At 32.4% G+C, this 19,482-nt stretch overlaps 1 protein-coding gene across 14 annotated transcripts in view; it reads left to right on the top strand.

The window, feature by feature from the left end:
- Positions 1 to 19,482, top strand: part of LOC145293199 (uncharacterized) — an 806,145-nt gene that overhangs the window by 751,023 nt on the left and 35,640 nt on the right. For 13 of the 14 annotated variants that reach the window (XM_080139709.1, XM_080139706.1, XM_080139701.1 and 10 more), the window contains one exon: positions 9,349 to 9,369. In XM_080139709.1, the coding sequence (XP_079995835.1) occupies positions 9,349 to 9,369 (21 nt within the window). Of the gene's footprint in view, positions 1 to 3,287; positions 3,351 to 9,348; positions 9,370 to 19,482 lie in introns of all 14 variants that reach the window. The other variant, XM_080139705.1, reaches the window with a different exon arrangement.

The following is a 19,482-nucleotide window of genomic DNA, read 5'->3' as shown; positions in this document are numbered from 1 at the left end:
TATTTCCTGTTAATTACAGTGTTATATGACCAGTTGTTTATGAGTTGAATATTTTCACACAGACACACCTGTTTTATTAATATAGAGAAGAAACTCTGGACCAAAATATTATATGAACTATTATTTTTTATTGGAATAGATAATCTCTGAAATCTATTTTTTTTTTTTTTCATTTTAGCATAGAAATGAAAAAGTGGTTTAGCTTTTTGCTTGAATAGTTATAACTCGTTCAATTTATCGAGTTTAACTTGCAAACAAGATTGATAGAAGAATAAGCATTTAAAAATACGTAATATTCACACAAAACGTAGAAAATTAACTTTTATTAAAAGCAATTTCTCTCTTTGTTTCATTTTACTTCAGTTGAAGTTCTCAGAAATCAAGGGTCCCCCACCCGAACACTTGAACTCTATATGCGATGCATTGATATTCAAATGTTTCATCAACGTTCTTTATCTCTTAAATCCTGAGTTAGTAAAGAAGTTGAGAATATAAATTTCCTCTCCTCAAATGACGATTTTAATATATTATAGAATATCTTTCTTTTTGCTCTCTTGGTCTTAACGGATTCCAGGACAAATTTTCATCTAGCCTGATTGAGTATCCAGTTTCATGTTGTTACCTAAGGTAACATCACTTGGAGAACGAACACCATTCCTCATGAGTTTGTCATACTAAGACGGTCTTATTTGAATTACAAATACGAAATGTGATTTTTAATATTTGGTCAGGATCTACTTCTAGGGAAAAGTATCCTCATGCCAGGTTGACGTGACAAACCAAGTTGTACAGAGAGACTTTAGATACTCGAGGACAGTGTTTAGTACGTATTAAAGTTCTCTCTGTCTCCGAATGTATCTAAAAATGAAAACGATCCACAACCCATCCTGCTCAATACACTTTTCATATCATGATGAAATGAACCTATAAATGTACTGCAACACTTCTTTCGCCTTGTCCTTTTGGAGAGGATCACAGTGTAGTATCTGTTTTGATGCTACACTTCCCTTTTTCTGTCATTGGTCAGTGGAGGAGAATCCTTCATGACTGAGACAATTTTTATTTTTGTTCCTATCCAGAGTGCCCCTTTTTGGGGAGCTGGATTTCCCCCACATTAAAAACTGAATTTGTGTCTGCCCTCGTGGGAGGGGGCGAGTAAATAGGAACACTTCCTCCGGTACTTGAGAGCACATTCGATTGCAACTCTCAGTTTTCAACAATTGTTTCTTTTTGTGGGTCTTTTATAAAGACAATCTTTAAAGCAAAAAAAAAAAAAAAAAAAGGTTTTTATGGAAATCGCTTCAGATAAGGCATAGAGCCACTTGATGTAAGGGACTAAAAAGTAATCACTTCAAGGTCACAAATTAGCCAACAATAAGTGAATAGATTCCGACCTAAAAAAAAAAAAAAAAAAACAAATCATCGATTCTTCCCCCCTTGGTCAAAAACATCGCTCCTGGAATATGAAGACTAAAGGACAAAATAAGGGAAGCGAGAGTTACATAGCTGCGGAAAGTAAAACCAAGGTCCACTTTCTACACTTTCAATTCTTCTTAAATTGCTAAAAAAAAAAAAAAAAAAAAAATGATTAATAACTCTTGGTGAAAAGAAGTTATTTTCATTGATGCTATATATGGTATAATTTCAAATTTTGCACTTTTTAGTGGATTCAATTGTGGGGTTTAACATTTTATGGTTTTGCAATTGTTTAAATTTCTTAGATGAATTATCATCATTATTACTAACTTTTGATAACTATTTCTTTTTTTTTTTCAATTTAAATTTTTTTTCATTTTTCCACGCAGTGCATGGCTAATTTTCTTTTAAGAAAACATTGGAATCTAATTTTCCAATTCAAAAATTAGGTCAGGCCAGATCAAATTATTTATATAAAATATATATATACAGCTCTATGTATGTAAAATTATTCATTAATCCTTCACTAATTTCTGATTAAACAACAAATTTGAAATATATTCGATAGAATGAGGGAGAAAACAAAAACAATTTTAGAAAATCCATTTAATTTGACATGTTTAGTAAATAGTATTTCGGCTTCATCATAAAGAAGATTGTTTTTATATAGAACTAGCTTTTTCGGCACGGCGTTGCCCAGGATTATTTATAATTTCAGTTTTTATCTGCCTTTCTTTTCAAAGCCTAATATTTTATAATTTATTTTTCACAGAAATATTACTAAAATTTTTAATCGTAAGATGCTAAGAGCCCGTTTAATCGCATTTTCTTATCTTTTATTTAAAAAAACAAAAAAATTTTGTAAACCTAATTGCAATAAATCACTTTAATTAATTTTAGACAACCGACTGCATGAGTTGTTAATTATTTCCTTCTCACTGCAGATCGAGAAGGTGAGTTAGCCAAGCCAGCACATTTTATGGAGCAGTATGGCTTTTTAACAATTGTCTGGGAAATCCCATCGGCGTTCTCTGGTAGGATCAACTCAGCCAGTAAACAATAAACTTACTGTTCCCGAAAGCCAGGAGGCAAAGGCCTTGGAGGGTCTGGTACTAATTTCAGTCAACACAGAACAGGTTATTTAAAAAATGGTCCATCCACTGTTGACTTTGGGGCCCAAGTAAAAACAGAGGGCTGAGTTGCCTACTGTTCGAGTTATAGACTTTTCTGTATGTTGGTTTGACTGATATCCATTTTGCAAAACAGACTTATAGACAGACACGTCATGTTATTAGCATACTATAGTTTACTAGTCATGAATTTGGGTACTCTAAGACAATTTGCACCGAGCATGAAGCAAGGTAGAATGGAGTAACAAAATCAAAATGTTGCAAATAAGCAAAACTAACCAATTATTGAATATTAAAGCTTCTTCAATAGCCATTATTAACATAGGCAAAAACATGCATGCTGCTTTAAAAAGATATCAGATTAAAAGCAATATAAAAAAAATATATACAAAGAAAATGGCTGATTAAGAAAAACAAATGCTGTCACTTTTTCGAATTCATAGCCTTGATGCCTACTCGATAGATGTTGTCACTAATTATTGTCTTTCTTTTTTTTTTTTTTTTTTACTTCTCTGCACTCATGGCACAACTCTGTATTTCAGCGAAAATTCTGCCACCACCACCACCATCACCGCCGTCACCACCACCATCACCAACACAACAACTTGTTGCTGTTATGTCATCATCATCATCATCACTATTCTTTCCGATCTTTTATTTGATTGCTGTTACTTCATCTTCTTCTTCTTCTAATTGCAAATGACTAAAATGTATAATGCTATCCTTTCTCTACTGTCACAGCACTTCTTTCTCCAACACAACAGCCCGAAATGGACTGTGCTGCTTGTCCGTCGTCTTTATCAGGTTTGGTCATATGTTTCGTGTGACTTATGAATGTTATTTTATTTTAATTTCTATTTTTATTTATTTATTTACCTCTAATTATTTTTTAATATCATCATCATTTTCATTATTATTTTAACGCTTTTTTAATTATATTTCTTTGATTACTTTTTCTTTTAATATTTATAAAAAATGATCAACCATTGTTTAAATAATTTGCAGCACTCACTGTTTTTTTTTTTCACTACTTATACTGATATCACTACTCACCAATACCCTTAAATGAGTTAACGAGAGTTGTCCCCCTTTTTGCTGACTGAAGACATCATTTTCTGGGCTTCTTTTTTTTTTTTTTTTTTTTTTTTTTTTTCAGTGCTTTTTTACAATTAAAATAGTGCCTTATTATTATTTTTTTTTTTCCGGTAAGTGTTAAAGGTCGCGGGCAGAGCAGAAATCAGAAAAAAATGCGACAATCATGAAAAAAGAACAGGAACATAATTCTACATTTACTCGAATGTTCTTATGTTCTTGGTAAAAACTAAAAACGTAAAAACATTCGAGTAAATGTAAAAAATAAATAATACATAAAATTATCTATTTCCAACAAAAATGTCCTCTTTTCAACTACTTTATTCAATGTAACAAAAAAATAAAGAAGTAAATATAATAATTTTTTTGTAACATTTTTTTCCTTACATTTACTCTAATGTACTTAGTAAAAGTAGAGTTACACCCCTTAGACGAACAGGTCTTTCTTCATGATTGCCACAAGAACCCTGTATAGGCATTAAAACGGTTTTTTATTGCTATTATTAAATGAGGAATCATTTCCATTTAAAATCTATTCAGTATTACGCATATAACTTGAGAAAAACACGCTTGAAATATTCCAACATTATGTGAATAAACAAAATCAAAACTGTCAGAAATTTCATAACTTGAAATGCGAATTTTCATTGGTTGATATGAAATGATTGCTTTTTTTTTTTACAACTTGATTAATTGACTTAAACTTTAACTCCGCGCACGTTCAGGGAATTCAAACGGACAAAATCAGTTCCTGACAAGCTTCCTAACATGATGGAGTCAGTTTGTGTGTATCGTCGAAGCTATTTGGACTCATTGATTTAAGGGCGAATTAATCCCTATTTGTCTCAGCGCCGTGAGGCAATTTAACCTAACTCATTAGGTTTTCCTTCCAAACGAAACATCGTCTTTTTAATCGGCAACTATGCTGATATTGGAATTCCCACTTCTATAGAATATCGGCGCCTTGAAAGAACGTGGAAATTTTGAACTCTAAATAAGAAACCACAAGAACCTTCTCAGAAGAAGAAAAACTACTACTTCATCAGAAGTTCACCTGACTCGAAAGAGCAACATAAATGACACAGAGCATTTTTGCAAATGATGAAAGGATTCGACCGGCTGCATCAACCAGGTAAGTTTGCTTTTCATTGTTGTGTCAATTTTTCGCACTCCAGAGTTCTAAAGTATGTAAGAATAAATTTCTCACAAAACAAGATGGCGACCGAATTTGGCCCGACGTTGTGTGATTCTGCTTATTCACCATAATGTTGACATATTTCATGTGTACTTTTCTCAGGTTTACATGCATAATATCAAGTGGATTTTAACTCAAAATGATTCCTTATTTATTAATATTTAACAAATATTAGCAACATAAACCATTTTTAATACTTACACAGATTTTTTCTTGAATTCTTTGTTTTTAAAATTTAAAAAAAAATGACTATTTCAAATTACTCAGGAATTGTTTTATTTTGACCGACTGATGTTTCACTTTATCACTCACCCATTTTTTATTCAATCAGTTTTTAATGGGGAATTGAGTGTGCTTTACAATCCACAGAAGTACGAAAAAGTGGTAAAAAACAAATGTATAACAAATAAATGTTATCAAAGACAAGATAAGTTAGATATGTCATGGTAACATTAATTGGTTTAATTCCTAGCAGTATTTTGTATAATTCTTTTTATTTTAAGTCATTATAAAAACTTTAACTATTTAGGTGTCAATTCACGGCCATTTTTCTTGTTCTCACCTAACGCTCGACAGTATATGTTTTCCAAACCAAATAAACGCTTTAAAATGAATAGAACCACTAAAAACTTTTCTAGATAGGTAGAAGAATAACTTGTCTTGCCTTTGATAACATTTATTTGTTATATTTTTTTAATTATTTTTTACCACTTTTTCGTACTTTATGGATTGTAAAACAAACTCCGGGAATTTATTTTTCTAAAATTAAATACATTCTAAAAATCAAGTTCTCGAAGATGAAAAAATAGCAAGCAAACATCAAAATGGTAAGAATTTCTTGGCGGCATAATTGTAAAGAGGCACCAAATAATTTTCCAATTCGATTTTCCATTATCACTCACTATTTTCATGATCACTCATGCAATTAAATTGACTAATGGAAATTTATTTATACACAAATAATATTATCTCCTTCCTCCTTATTAATGAACTCTTTTAAAACCAAATCTTGACTAAAAGACATGTTTCAATGAAAAAAAGATCCCCAAAACAAAAAGGCAGCTACTTACAAAACTTGCAGACATTTTTTTTTAAATTAAAAGCATTCTTTACAGGACCATAGTGACGTCATGGAAATTATATTGCTTGTTTTATCATGTTTTTGTTTTCCCAAATTATGCTCACGAAGTGCTGCATTCACAACTGTTAAATGGAGGAAAATTTCTATATATAGAGTGAATGTTTGTAAGCATTTAAAGTAGTTGCCTATTTTGTAAGACTTTTAGTGGCTTCATTTTTGACTCCGTGGACCATCTCAATAGCAACCATATTGTTGGTTTTTTTTATGGGTGAAATCTGCCTTGAAATGAAATGTCGACTATAAATGGCATTTTTTTTTAATCTTGCTTATTCTAAGAACATTTGATTATAATTTTCTATTCTAAGTGGCCATTAAGAACAACCTGTATGTTTTGTGTCTCTTGCCAATTAATTTGATCTCACTGGCTATTTATATTTCATACATGTTATATATCATATGCATACTATATATATATATATATATATATATATATATATATATTTATTTATATATATTATACATTACATTATATATAATGTATATATTATATATTATGCTAAGGGTTATTGGCAGGAAGATTCGATATTGCCCGGAATTTATGCATTTTTTTTTCATGCATTAAATTTTCCTTTTAATTTATTCACAGTTTATGTTTTAAATGATTCGACTCTTATGCAATCAAGCAATAGCAAAGCTGTTTGATTTTCTGTACATATGCAATGTGTGTGTACTACTAAATAAGTTCATCGATGTTTGTTTTCCATAGGCTTATTTTTGCAATATATTTTAATAACAAAAAAAAAAAATACTACATGCTAAAATCTACTTTAGTTTTGAGATTGAATTATGTTTAAAAAGAATTCTATTTGGATTCTTCTAATTGTCAGGGAACTATGATTACTTTTTTTAGCATAATCATCTCATTTAATACTCACCACAAAAAGGTTTGTAAATTAGATGACAAAATAACAAATCTCTTTACTTCTACATAAGAATAATAAAGAATGATAATACTTCTATGAAAAATCAAATAATAAGAAGAAGAATATGGAAGTATAGGGAACATATTTTAGTTGCACAGGAAGAATGTCTTAAAATATATCACGGTTTATGACTTTTCAAATAGGATCAAAGCAGAATAGTGATAATGGTTGTGACTCAATGGGTCATGGGTATGCCTAGTAATAAATAGATGTGTGCGTGTGTGTTCATCTGTTTAAACGGTATGATGGATGACACATGCTGGAAGTTTGTTAAAAGTGAAGCTGGTTTGTGCAGAGCCAGCTTCACTCTTTTGTTCAAACCAGCCTGATCCAACAGCAGGACAGGGTCAAGACAGCTGGAGGCCAAATGAAATGCAGGAGCTGCTGGAAGAATCAATGTCCTCCTACATACAGCGCCTGGTATTTTCAAATGGTCACCTATCTAGTACTGGCCAGGATCAACATTGCTTAACTTCGGTGATCTAACAAAAACTGGGGTGTCAACATGATTATGCTACATAATATATATATACACACTAGCAGGGAGATCCAACATTGCCCGGGATTGAATGAGGATTAATGAATGTTCCATATTTCCAATACTTTTATTGTCATCAAAATCAGTGAAATCGATTATTTTTCAATTAAATCGATTGATTGCCTGATCTGGTCGGGGAGCCATCATGGTGCTCTGGGGGAAGTTTCACATACCTCCCCACAGTGACTTAATCCACAATACATTGCACTGGAGAGAACCTACTGTTGATTTTACATTATTATTTTTATATAATGGTTGAATAAAAATTTTAAATGCAAAACTCAAGTATCATGGTTTAATTGTGCTCTAAATAGAAACATTTATTTCAAACGCGCCCCAGTCTTATCAAAGAACTCACTGTTGATTTTATACACCTGGTCTTTCTACCTCAAATGCACTTGTGATGTTAGGCCGTAGTTAAAATCAGACTGTGCCTTCTTTAATCGAATTCTTTGGATTATCGGAGACATTTTGATAAAAAAACCTATCTAAGAACAGTCCCAGACAGAAAGTATATTTGTGTGAAATGTAAAAAAAAAAATCGATCCAATTTATAAAGAATTAGCTCATACAGACTCGCACACAGAGACAAAGTGTTTTTTTTAATATATAAGATAGAGAAAACATCATAGGGAAAAGTATCTGGTTTCTTAAGTCACAAAACTGATTATCTCGTCTTTGCTGTTGATAGTTATTAAGTTAGTAGATTGAATTAATGCTGAACATTTAATTAAAATTAAGTAATTCTGATGTATGGCGATTTAAAATAAAAAAAAGTCAACATATTAGTTTGTTTATAAAGAGTACTCATTTAGTAAGGACGCCATTGATGGACGAGCCTCTAGCATCGGCAGTGGTTTCTGCTTAAAGGTGATTCCAATAGTTTTGACAAAGTAACAAAAGGTTAGATGTTAAGTCTACAAGGAAATGAACTATTGGTGTCAATATTCAAAAAAAAGAAAAACAAGAATGAAACTTCAAACATTTTTTAACCTTTTTACACTTCAAATTAGTATAGCTTTTAGAAGAGTGGAGAGGCAGGGAATGTTAGACATAAGAATAGAAGTGCGATACTAAGTATAGTTTTCCTTACAAAAAATAATCATTTAATTTTTAAAAGATTTTTGGCATTTATTTAGACTTACACTTATTTAGGAAAACAGAAATAAAGAAAAAAACTTTAAGGTGTACCTACTTGTCACGACATGATGTTATATTCCAAAAATCACAAAAATTGATCAAGTAGTTGTTTTTTTTTATCATTATTAAAGAAAATCAAATTTTACGATTTTTAACAATTAAATATTTTTAGCGGGCATTGATGAGCCCTTGATTCTTGAGAGATTAAGGGGGAGATAACTAGTGATGAATTTGGAATTCAATTAAATATGGCGACTAGTTTCTCTCACATCGAGCAAATCATAAAATTTGATTTTTTTTTAAATAAAACAAAAATACTTGATCAATTTACGTGATTTTGGGAATATGCCACCTTTGTTCCATGACCGATAGGTACATCATAAAGACTTTTCTGCATTTTCTTTACTTAAAATTTTTGTTATAAGTGCAATTCTAAATAAGCACCGATTTTTTTTTGTTTTTTTTTTTGCAAGGTTAGATTTATAACTTGTAACTCCATGTTGGCGAGAACAGCCACTAGAAATAAATAAGTGGTCAGAGAACGCTAGTTGGAAGATGGTCATCTTGAGTTAAGTTATTTTGTCCAAAGGTCAATTTGATTATTTCTCATTATATTTTTGTTTTCATTCATATCTCATTCATTCTTGTTCTGTTCCTCCCCCCTTACCACCCCCCAAAAAACTTTTTCTTTGCCTTGCTGCTGACCAATACCAAATATTTTGGGAATCTGTCGCCAACAACAATCTGGATTAAAAACTCATACCACTTGTCAGTGCACCAAGCCGGATTCAGATGTAAGTAAAAATATATATATATACTAATATTCTTTTTGAAAAGTACTTTATTCACAGCTTTTTTAACTTTCATCCTTCATAATTAATGGCTTAATAGTTGCATTTTTTTTCTTCGGATTAGTATCCACACCAGATATTTTTCAACTACGTTTTGGCCGATGCTCATCCACTGTGATGATTTTCTTGTATTCAATGTTGTTGATTATTTGTGTGCAAGTATACACCTAATGTCAAAAAATATTATGTTTCATTAGTGTTCGCACTAATATTCAAATTCATATAAAAATTATGGTACTTATGCAGTATATCAACCGTGCTGTCTTTTGAGATACGATTTTCAATTTTTATGGTATCTTTTGTCTATTAAATTTTAAATGAAAGTACAGAATAGTTTTTAACAAAGGTTCCCTTTCCATGTTCCATATTCTAAATAACGTTATTATTTCAACATAGTTTGTATTCTGCATAATTACCAAAATAATGTTTGAATCAGTGAAGTTAGAGATAAAATAAGAAAAATAAAACGTCTCAAACTGAAAAGTTAAAAAAAAACAAAACAAAGAAAACGTATCAATCAGTATAGAAAGAAGAAATGAAAAAAAAAAAAAAAGAAAATGTCTGTTTATGGAAACAAAGTGAGGGTTTTTTTTCCAAGTTCATTTTAAATGTTTTGTTTTTGCCATTTATTCTCTTCGTTTCCGAAACACTTGAAATGATTTCGTCCGGCAGTTTTTTTTTTTGTTTTTTGTTTTTTGCCCAGTATTGCACGACGAGTATGCATATATATGAATATATATTTAGGTGCTAATGCACTTATTGATCCGCGCTATTTTTTAAATAGTAATTTCAAGTTTAATTACAGTTTTATGATGTGTTTTTGAATTATATTGTGAAGTTAAAGAACAGAATAGCTACAAAACACCCTTCTTTTCCATGTTAAGAATGGCTTTCTAAATAATAACGTTATTATTTCAGCACGGATCAATAAGTGCACTAGTACCTATATTTATTTATATACAAATAAATGTATATATTTATTTATATACAAATACACATTGGTGTTTATTCTAGAGTAGATGCTTATGGATCCAAAGGCTGGTTATTTTAACCGTGCTTTTTAATGCACAAATAATCAACAATGAGGCAATGGCTTTGTCCATTCTGATCTCTTGCAATATCTACGTCTCAATGAGAAAAAAACAAGAACGAGTTTACGATATCTATATTTCTTTTTTGTTCATTTTTTTTTTTTTTTTAAATTCTGCTCAAGGGGGTGAACGAGACAAAAGATCTTGGCCTTATGGGTGACTCGTCCTTCAAACCCTCCAAACATTGCATTCAGGTTGTTAAAAAAAAAAAAACAGTATTCTATTTCTCACACAACGTTCTTTCTGCAAACTCACTCCTGAAATATTTCTCCCTCTTTATGTCTCCCTCATCGGACCACTATTAGAGTATGGTGTCCAGGCATCTGTTTCATATCTAATATTTGATGTTCGGCATCTGGGGAGAGTTTAAAGACTGGCTATTGGAATGGTACAGTGCCTATCGGATATGCACCGGCCCAAAATGTTTAACATTTTCTCCCTTCTCTGTGTAAATTCCTACTACTCTTTCCCTACATAACAATTGAAGCAATGAAGCATTGCTGCTTTATTTTGTGACAATTGAATTGAATTGGACAATGTTGTGTAATCTTTATAAATAATTATTTGCTTTAGAATTACTAATCAAATAAACAAAATCATCTTCTAAAAACATTGAAATGGGAAAAATCTTCACTGTGGATGAATACCATTACTAAAGATGGCCGGACAGCATGTCGGTCAAAACGTAGCATTACTTCACACAATAAAATAATGATGTTTATATATTTTTGAGATGAGGGTTGATGATTATTTTTTGCATTATTTGGATTGTTTTGACTATTGTTCTCATCTTGGTTGTTTTTTCACAACATTTCGGCCGATGTAACCTACGACCGTATTCAGGTGTATTCACACTGGATGTTATTGGTGAATGGTGAAAAATGTTTTTGTTTTTTGTTTTTTCCCAAAGAGCATAGCCGTTAGAAATTTAAAGCACAAATAGAACCAAGTCTATTTCTTTTCTTTTTTTTTTTTTTAATAAATCCGGGTCCATTCTGTTTGTTTGTTTGTTTGTTCTTCTTTGTTTTTGTTTTTTTGATATGATGTTTGTATATTTTTGAGATGAGGATTGAAGAGGGTCGGATGTTTAAATAATTGAATAAAGAAAAGGCATATTTGTTTTATTTATTAAAATAACAATGACAATTATGTTTATAGAATAAACAATCATTTTTGTTGATAGTATTTGATCCTGGCAGACGTTTATTTCAAAAAGAATATTGTTATTATTTACTCACTAGGAGAAGTCACACAAGCCATCATCAAAGATTTCTCTTTCAGAACAACTTGTGGTATTCTCTGGAGTCTGAGTGACAACAAGTCTTCCACGATTATCAGTACTCTCCACGTCTTTCAATAACCATTGCAGATGGATTTGCGTTATCTTAACAACTGCTTACCATTGATTTCTCATTGGCAGCAATCATTGATCTTCACTGGAATTTGGGTGGCAATAAGCCTCCCCAAGGTTCCAGTCCTCTTTGCACTCAACTAGTGGAGGTCTGGCTAGTGCTTTTAATCCTCGGTCTTTTCCTCTTCCTTGGCCATCCTCACATATTTGGTGTGGCGCCAGTTTATGGTAACGCACACACAACAAAAGAAAACTGGGAGGAGGCAGGAGTGCAGGTGGGTTAAGTTACAATTATACATTTTCAGTTTTCATGATTCCATGTCCCTTTTGCGTTTTACGTCTCTAGCAGTTTCTGTATGTCCAGCTTGTGCCAGTAGCTCATGTGTGTTAGTTTCTGCATTCAATGGTTTTCTTTAATATTTCAGCCGTTTTCATTACTGTTATCCATTGTATCTTCTCAGCCATCCCTCTGATTCCAATCTCTCCCATTCTTTTATTTTTTAAGTTTTTCCGTATTGTCCCTAACACTCCGACAATAAGTGGTGTTATCTTGACTTTCTTCATCTCCCACATTCCTTTGAGCTCTCTGACCAGTTCCATATATTTGTTTCATTCTCCGTCTCTTTAATATTCACTCTGTGGTCTGCTGGAACAGCAAAATTTGTAATCTGGCAAGACTTTTTCTTCTTGTTAACAATTATGATATCTAGTCTTCTTACTTGTATATCCATGTCCCATACGATTTTGTGACTTTCATTTTCAAGTATTGCTACCGGTTCGTGCTTGTACCATTTGTCTGGGTGTTCAAGATGCAATTGTCTGCATAATTCCCAGTGTACTGCATTCCCCACATGATCGTGTCTATTTTTATATTCTTTTGGGTGGGTTTGCTGCGTTCGCTTATTATGTGGTTTATTGTTTTGTCTCTTTGTCCACAGAGTCTATATTTGCTGTATTTTTTTGTGTCTTGTCGATCCTCGTTTGATGTGGTTGCATTATCTTGTGCAGCTGTTCTTAAGGATTCAGTTTCTCTATTTAGGTTTCCTTTTCATAGCCATGTCCAAGTGTTTTCATTAGTCTCATCTTTTATCATCCTTATGAATCGTCTGTGTAGCTGTTTCTGTTCCCATTTTTCTTTTCTTATCTTATCCCTAGTTTCTTCTTTTTCTGTTTTGTTTGTTGTTGTTTTATTTTAGTGTCTCCAGCTATGGTAATTATTCTTTCAGCGTTCTGCATTATGTATTTTTCAAATTCTTTTTTCTGTTATTTACAGTCTTTTATACAAACCAATTCTTTTCCTCCGTCTTTCCTTTTCACGTAGAGTCGGTCAGTATCATCCTTTAGGTGTGCATTGTGCATGACTATGAGTTTCCTGGTCTTCTTGTTGAAATGCCTCAATTCTTCTTTGATCCAACCTATAAACGGTGTAAAGTATCTTACTAGTGACACTGCCCATGTGTCTATACCTTTAATTTGGTTTCTATTATATAGTTTAGTTTGGAGAAGTTTTCTTGTTCTTCTGAGGTATTCCTTTCCAAATTTTTTCTTTCATTTCTGTTGCCGTGATGGTATCTGCTTCCAGAACTCCTAAATATTTGTAGCTATCATGTTCACCTAGTGCCGTTATCTCCGTTTGGTTCTGTTGCTTCTATTTTTTCCCTTCTCATGATCAGCAATACACACTTTACCATATCGAATTCCATTCGGATATTCTGGCTGAAGATTCTAATTGTGTTTATTAGTATCTAATTTATTGGCTGAAGATTCTAATTGTGTTTATTAGTATCTCTAGTTCCTTTTTAGTTTTTCCAAAGAGTTTCAGGTCATCCATGTACATTATGTGGTTCATTCTTTTATCTGCATTAGTGGACTTGTATCCAGCTTGGCATTTCTTTAATTTATTCACGCCATATATATATATATATATATATATATATATATATATATATATATATATATATATATATATATATTAACTCCTTATATCGTGCTTTGTATGAAGGGATTTCCAGAAAAATGGATCAGTTCTATGTGAAAGTCTTTTGGAACTTGAAGCTTCAATCTGTACTACAGGCGAGAATAGCTAGGAATAACATAACTAATATTTCTATTTGGTCATGGGTGTGGAATAAAGAAATTTCGTAGAGGTTTCCAAGTGTAACATTTTCAATAAAAAATTAAACCAAATAAGCATCTTTATACGTGCATGCACTGGGTTTTATACAGGGTCTTTTTATTCCCTGTTGTTTCTCTTCGTCAACTCTTTTCATGAAGAAAGTAATACACAAGGATATATTTGCTGAGTTTTCTTGAAGGTTTTATTTGGAGAGAATCGACTAAAGAGCTCTCTCAAGACTAATGTTATCTTTATAATTATTTTCTTCCTAATTTAACTTTCTAACTTAAGGAATGAATGACATAGACCGGTAGACATCAGAGTAACATTCACCTAAATTACAAGTTCCCTACATTATAGACTAAGAAAATGGTCTGAAAATCTTAGTTTTCTCTAATTCAAAAATGTGGTGTCATTCATAACCGTTCAATTCTGTTTTACCTCCCGTTTGACCTATTACTCCTGCCTTGTCACCCATCTTTTATTCAATCTTGGGAACGATTCTGTTTTACGGACCTCGTTTATCATCATGCACTCAATGTGACCCTTGTCAAAATTCACACTAGCTAACTTGATTGCTACTAACGTAGATTCCCTAATATGTAGCGCAAATTTAACAAAGATTATCAAGTTTGAAAATGTACACCTAAAGAAGGTCGGAGTTTACATTATTCAAAATGTTAGGAAGATAACAACCAAGATGAGAATAGTCATTCGAATAATAACAATAATAATAATAATAATAATGAATACATGTATTAATCCTAAACAATTACAAAACATGTGTTTAATTATTATCTGAATTCTTTTCAAATAAAATATTTTTTATGATGACTGATATGCATTTTAAATGTCTTCCATGAATAATGATGTGTCCAGCACTGTTTAATGTTTAGTAACATCATTTAAGGAAAAAAAATTCTAGTAAGACTAATTGTTTAATTGTAACCAAATTAAATATTATGAGACACAAAGCGATGGAATATAGGTCGCATCAGTTTGAGGATCTTTAAAAGAAAAATTTAAGGGCATATTATTGTTGAGACCATGATTATTGAGAAGAATTATTTTCATGTACCAAGAGAGAGGAGGTCGCTTCATCATAATGTCTTTACTGTAACATACGAACTCACTTTATAGTCGATGCTACTAAAATCTCTAATATCAATGGAAATGACGTTCTACAATCTAGAGAAGGAATTTCTGTTACACCTAGTTTATAACACAGGACAACATTTTTTTTTTTAACTTTTTGACTGTTGTCTAGATTTCTACAACTGATTTAAGGTATTTTTGCACTGCTAAATCAGGAAAGGGCATCCGTTTCTCTCCATCAGGTCAGGTTTTTGTGCTAAGTTGATTTTAAAAAAAAAATCACATCTTCTGACAAAATCGATTACATTTTTGTGGCATTATCAGCTGATTTTTGTCAACACATATCATTCAAAATATGTTTATCAGAGAAAAAAAATATTTTGCCCACAACATATATTGATTACCTGATAGAAAACATCAATTACTGTAAACTGAACGGTTAGCATTGATAAAGATAAGTACACATATATCGCATATTGTTTCACCCTTGTTCAAACTTCAGGGCTTGAACTTCCATTTCTTCAAACGCCTGGAATACTCAGCAACAGGGAGGTCTCTCTTCATATTCTAACATTCATCAAAGCGACCGTGATACTTGGCATCCATCTCTTTCAGCTCGTCACTCATTAAACTCAGGTTCTCAGGAAACCATTCCCGATTTGAAAATAGGTAGTGCATCTTGACACTCATGTTGCAACCCAGGTTTCTGAAAGCAGACAGCATATTATTGACAATTTCTGCATAGTTTCTGGCCTTATTGTTGCCAAAAAAAGTTCTTCACTAGCAGAACAAATGTTTTCCATGCTTCCAGTTCCATCCACTCCAGTCATTGAGTTTTTGAGCTTTGTATGGTCTATGGTCCCCCCTCGCAAAACTTTCACAAGAAACACTCGTCTAGCTGTAAACACTATCAATAATTCCCCCCACTCTTTATCTGTGCCTAAACCTAAACGTAGATTCCATGAACAAAGCTTTTTTATTAGAACTGCACGCCTGTGGAATTGTCTTCCGTTTTCCTGCTTTCCGGCTGACTACAATATGGTTGTCTTCAAGTCTAACGTAAATAAGTTCTTGATGAGCCGTTCCATATAAGTTATCAAATTTAACAAATTTTCATTACTAATGATTATTATATTGTCCAATTTCTACTGTACACTCTTTAACCCTTATCCTTGAGTTGCCTCTTTGACCTTGATAATGAGTTGATACCTATGAAAAAAAAAAGAAAAAGTCCAATGTGAACAAGTTCTAATTGAATCGTCCCCCTAAGTAATCCAAGTTTCAAAATTCCCACTGTTTACTATGCTAAAATCACAATGACTAATGTATACCTATTAACCCTTATCCTTGAGTGGCCTCTGGGCCTTGATAAGTGGTGATACCCTTGTAAAAAAAAAAAAAAAAAAAAATTTCTGATGAACTGCCGGATCTGAAGATTGTCAAAGATGTCAGCTTTCAACTTTTCCGTTGTTAATCCTGGAAAAGCATGGCACAAGTAAGTGAAGCATTTACCATCCTTGTCCAGGGCCTTGATGAACTGCTTGATGTGCAGCAGTGGGAAGAGTATTCTATCTCTGTCCACCAAAGGGTCGTTGATGACATTTCTTACAAACAAATTTGTTGTCGACAAGTGTAATTAATTCATGCCTTAAATATGATAATGTAATGAACATGAATACATCCTGGTTCCTCCACACAAGAATATGATTGGCTGGTGTGAGCCATAAATAGGAGCGGATATAGCAGCCGATGATCGAGGCGTTGAAAGCTAGGCCTAAAAGTTAAACATATTACTAGCTATGATTATGAACAACATTACTCAATTACTGTAGTCAAGACTACTCTGCTGCTTTAAACAAATATACCCCCACACACGTTTCTCAGGCATATTGTATGGTAATCTGGTTTTGTTCCAGTAATTATAGGACCAACTGGACTCCTGAAAAAGAATTTCAAAAATTACCTGTCAAATATACCCGGTGAACCAAGTGCAAGAAAAATTCAAACAATTGCACTTAAAAGGACGGTTGAATCTTTAAAAGATCTCTCGGTTGGAATATTTGAGATAATGAGTGAATGTCTGGCATCTGGTAGGAACTTGAACAAACTGATAAGAAGATTGAAAAAAAAAGAGAAAAGTTTTATTTTATTTCTTTAAATATAACCCTCCTCCTCCTCCTAAAGAAAAAAAAACTGATGTAACCTTCATTCCGAAGCTTTGCTGCTTAATTTGCTAACAACCATCGTATATATGTGTGTGAATTTATTTTAATTTGAGGTTTTGGTGACAGTGGTGTTGGCTGAAATATACACATTCTGTAAATAAGTGTTTTAACTTAATCTCCAATATTATTGAATTACAATCTTGAAAAGATAAACCTCTTAAAATAATGGCATCGAGTAGTTACAATAGTCTGAAACATATATCTAGTTGCACTGATGAGCTGTGAAACAGCGAAACAGTACTGTATGTGGATGACTATATATATATATATATATATATATATATATATGTTTTATTTTTTTATTACTGTTTTATCTGTTGGTTACATATGTTTCAGATGTTGGACCATGTTTACGATCTAACAGCCTTGTCAGTCCTTGCAGAAGTGGTTGTTAGTATTAGGAAGAAGTGTTTTAGAAGAAATACAAACGAAAAAAAAAGAGAAAAAAAAGTGGGGGTTGAGGTAGGAGATAATAAGGGGGGAGGGAGACGGGTAATGACAATATTTCAGTTTTGAGGGGTAAGATACATTAGATTGTATTGTGTGTGTGTGGGGGAGGCGGGGTAGCAGATTCAGGTAACGTGGGTGGAGATATATAAATATAGGGAGGGGGAGGTGGAAAGAGGATCGTAAAGAAAAGAAAAAGGGAAGGGGTGTAAGGAGAGGAGGGAGGAAGTTTCAATTTTAACTGCCTTTTGCTTGTTCAGTGAGGTATATTAAGTAGGTGAGAGAGCGAGGAAGAGGGAGAGAGGGAAAGGATTAGTGTAGATGTCATATTTTTGACAGGAACAGGGTTCATTTAAAATTTTTGTAGTCGCTATAGTCGACTTGTCCATATCAGTTTACAATGGGTTGTTTCTTTAATAATACATACGTTGCACGCACAAATACATATACATGTACATTTCTACACATCCATATACAGACACATACGAACAAACACATATATATAAACAATGTATATGCAGACATACATGGATCCATATGCAGACATACACACACATACACACAACTCTTATGCACATATATACACTCACAAATATATATATAGATACATATACATATATATATACTCCTACCAGTAAGAAGTAGATGTACATATACATACATACATACATACATACACACACACACGCATCTACCCCTATACACGGATATACAATTACATAAATATAGATATTAATAAAAATATAAACATACAGAAATATATAGAAATATATACATATACACAGACATGTATATATTTTTATACTAAGTAAACAAGGCAAAGTTAGGATAGATAAGTAATAATAAATAAATAAATAAGTAAATACATGGGTGTGGTTAATAATGCGAGGTTAGATAGACGTATCGTTAAGTTCACATATATACATATATATTTATCTATCCTCACTTTACCTTGTTTACTTAGTATAAAAATATATACATGTATGTGTATGTATATATATATATATATATATGTGTGTGTGTGTATATGTCTGTATGTTTATATTTTTATTAGTATCTATATTTATGTGATTGTATATACGTGCATGCGGGTAGATGCGTGTGTATGTATGTATATGTACATCTACTTCTTGCTAGAGATCTATATTTCCACATATATGTATATAGGTAGGTGTGTTTATATATATGTGTGTGTGCCTGTGTGTCTGTATATGGATGTGTAGAAATGTACATGTACATGTATATATGCGTATTTGCATGTGCAACGTATGTATTATAAAAATAACAACCCATTGTAAACTGATATGGACAAGTCGACTACAAAAATTTTAAATGAATCCTGTAAATGAATCCTGTACCTGTCAAAAATATGACATCTACACTAACCCTTTCCCTCTCCCTCTCGCTCCCCCTCTCTCTCTCTCTCTCTCTCTCTCTCTCTCACACACACCTACTTAATATACCTCACTGAACAAGAAAATGGCAGTTAAAATTTAAAATTGAACCCCCTCTCCTCACACTCCTCCCCTTTTTCTTTTCTTTACCATCCTCTTTCCACCTCCACCTCCCTATATCCATATCTCCACCCATGCCTACCTGAATCTGCTACCCCACACACACAATACAATCTAAAGTATCTTACCCCTCAAAACTGAAATATTGTCATTACCCATCTCCCTCCCCCCTTATTATCTCCTAACTCAACCCCCACTTTTTTTTCCTCTTTTTTTT

This window comes from Euprymna scolopes, chromosome 14 (assembly GCF_053919585.1).
Source record: "Euprymna scolopes isolate OS-2025 chromosome 14, ASM5391958v1, whole genome shotgun sequence".
In the NCBI taxonomy this organism is placed as follows: domain Eukaryota; kingdom Metazoa; phylum Mollusca; class Cephalopoda; order Sepiida; family Sepiolidae; genus Euprymna; species Euprymna scolopes.
This window is presented reverse-complemented; position numbering and strand designations above follow the sequence as displayed.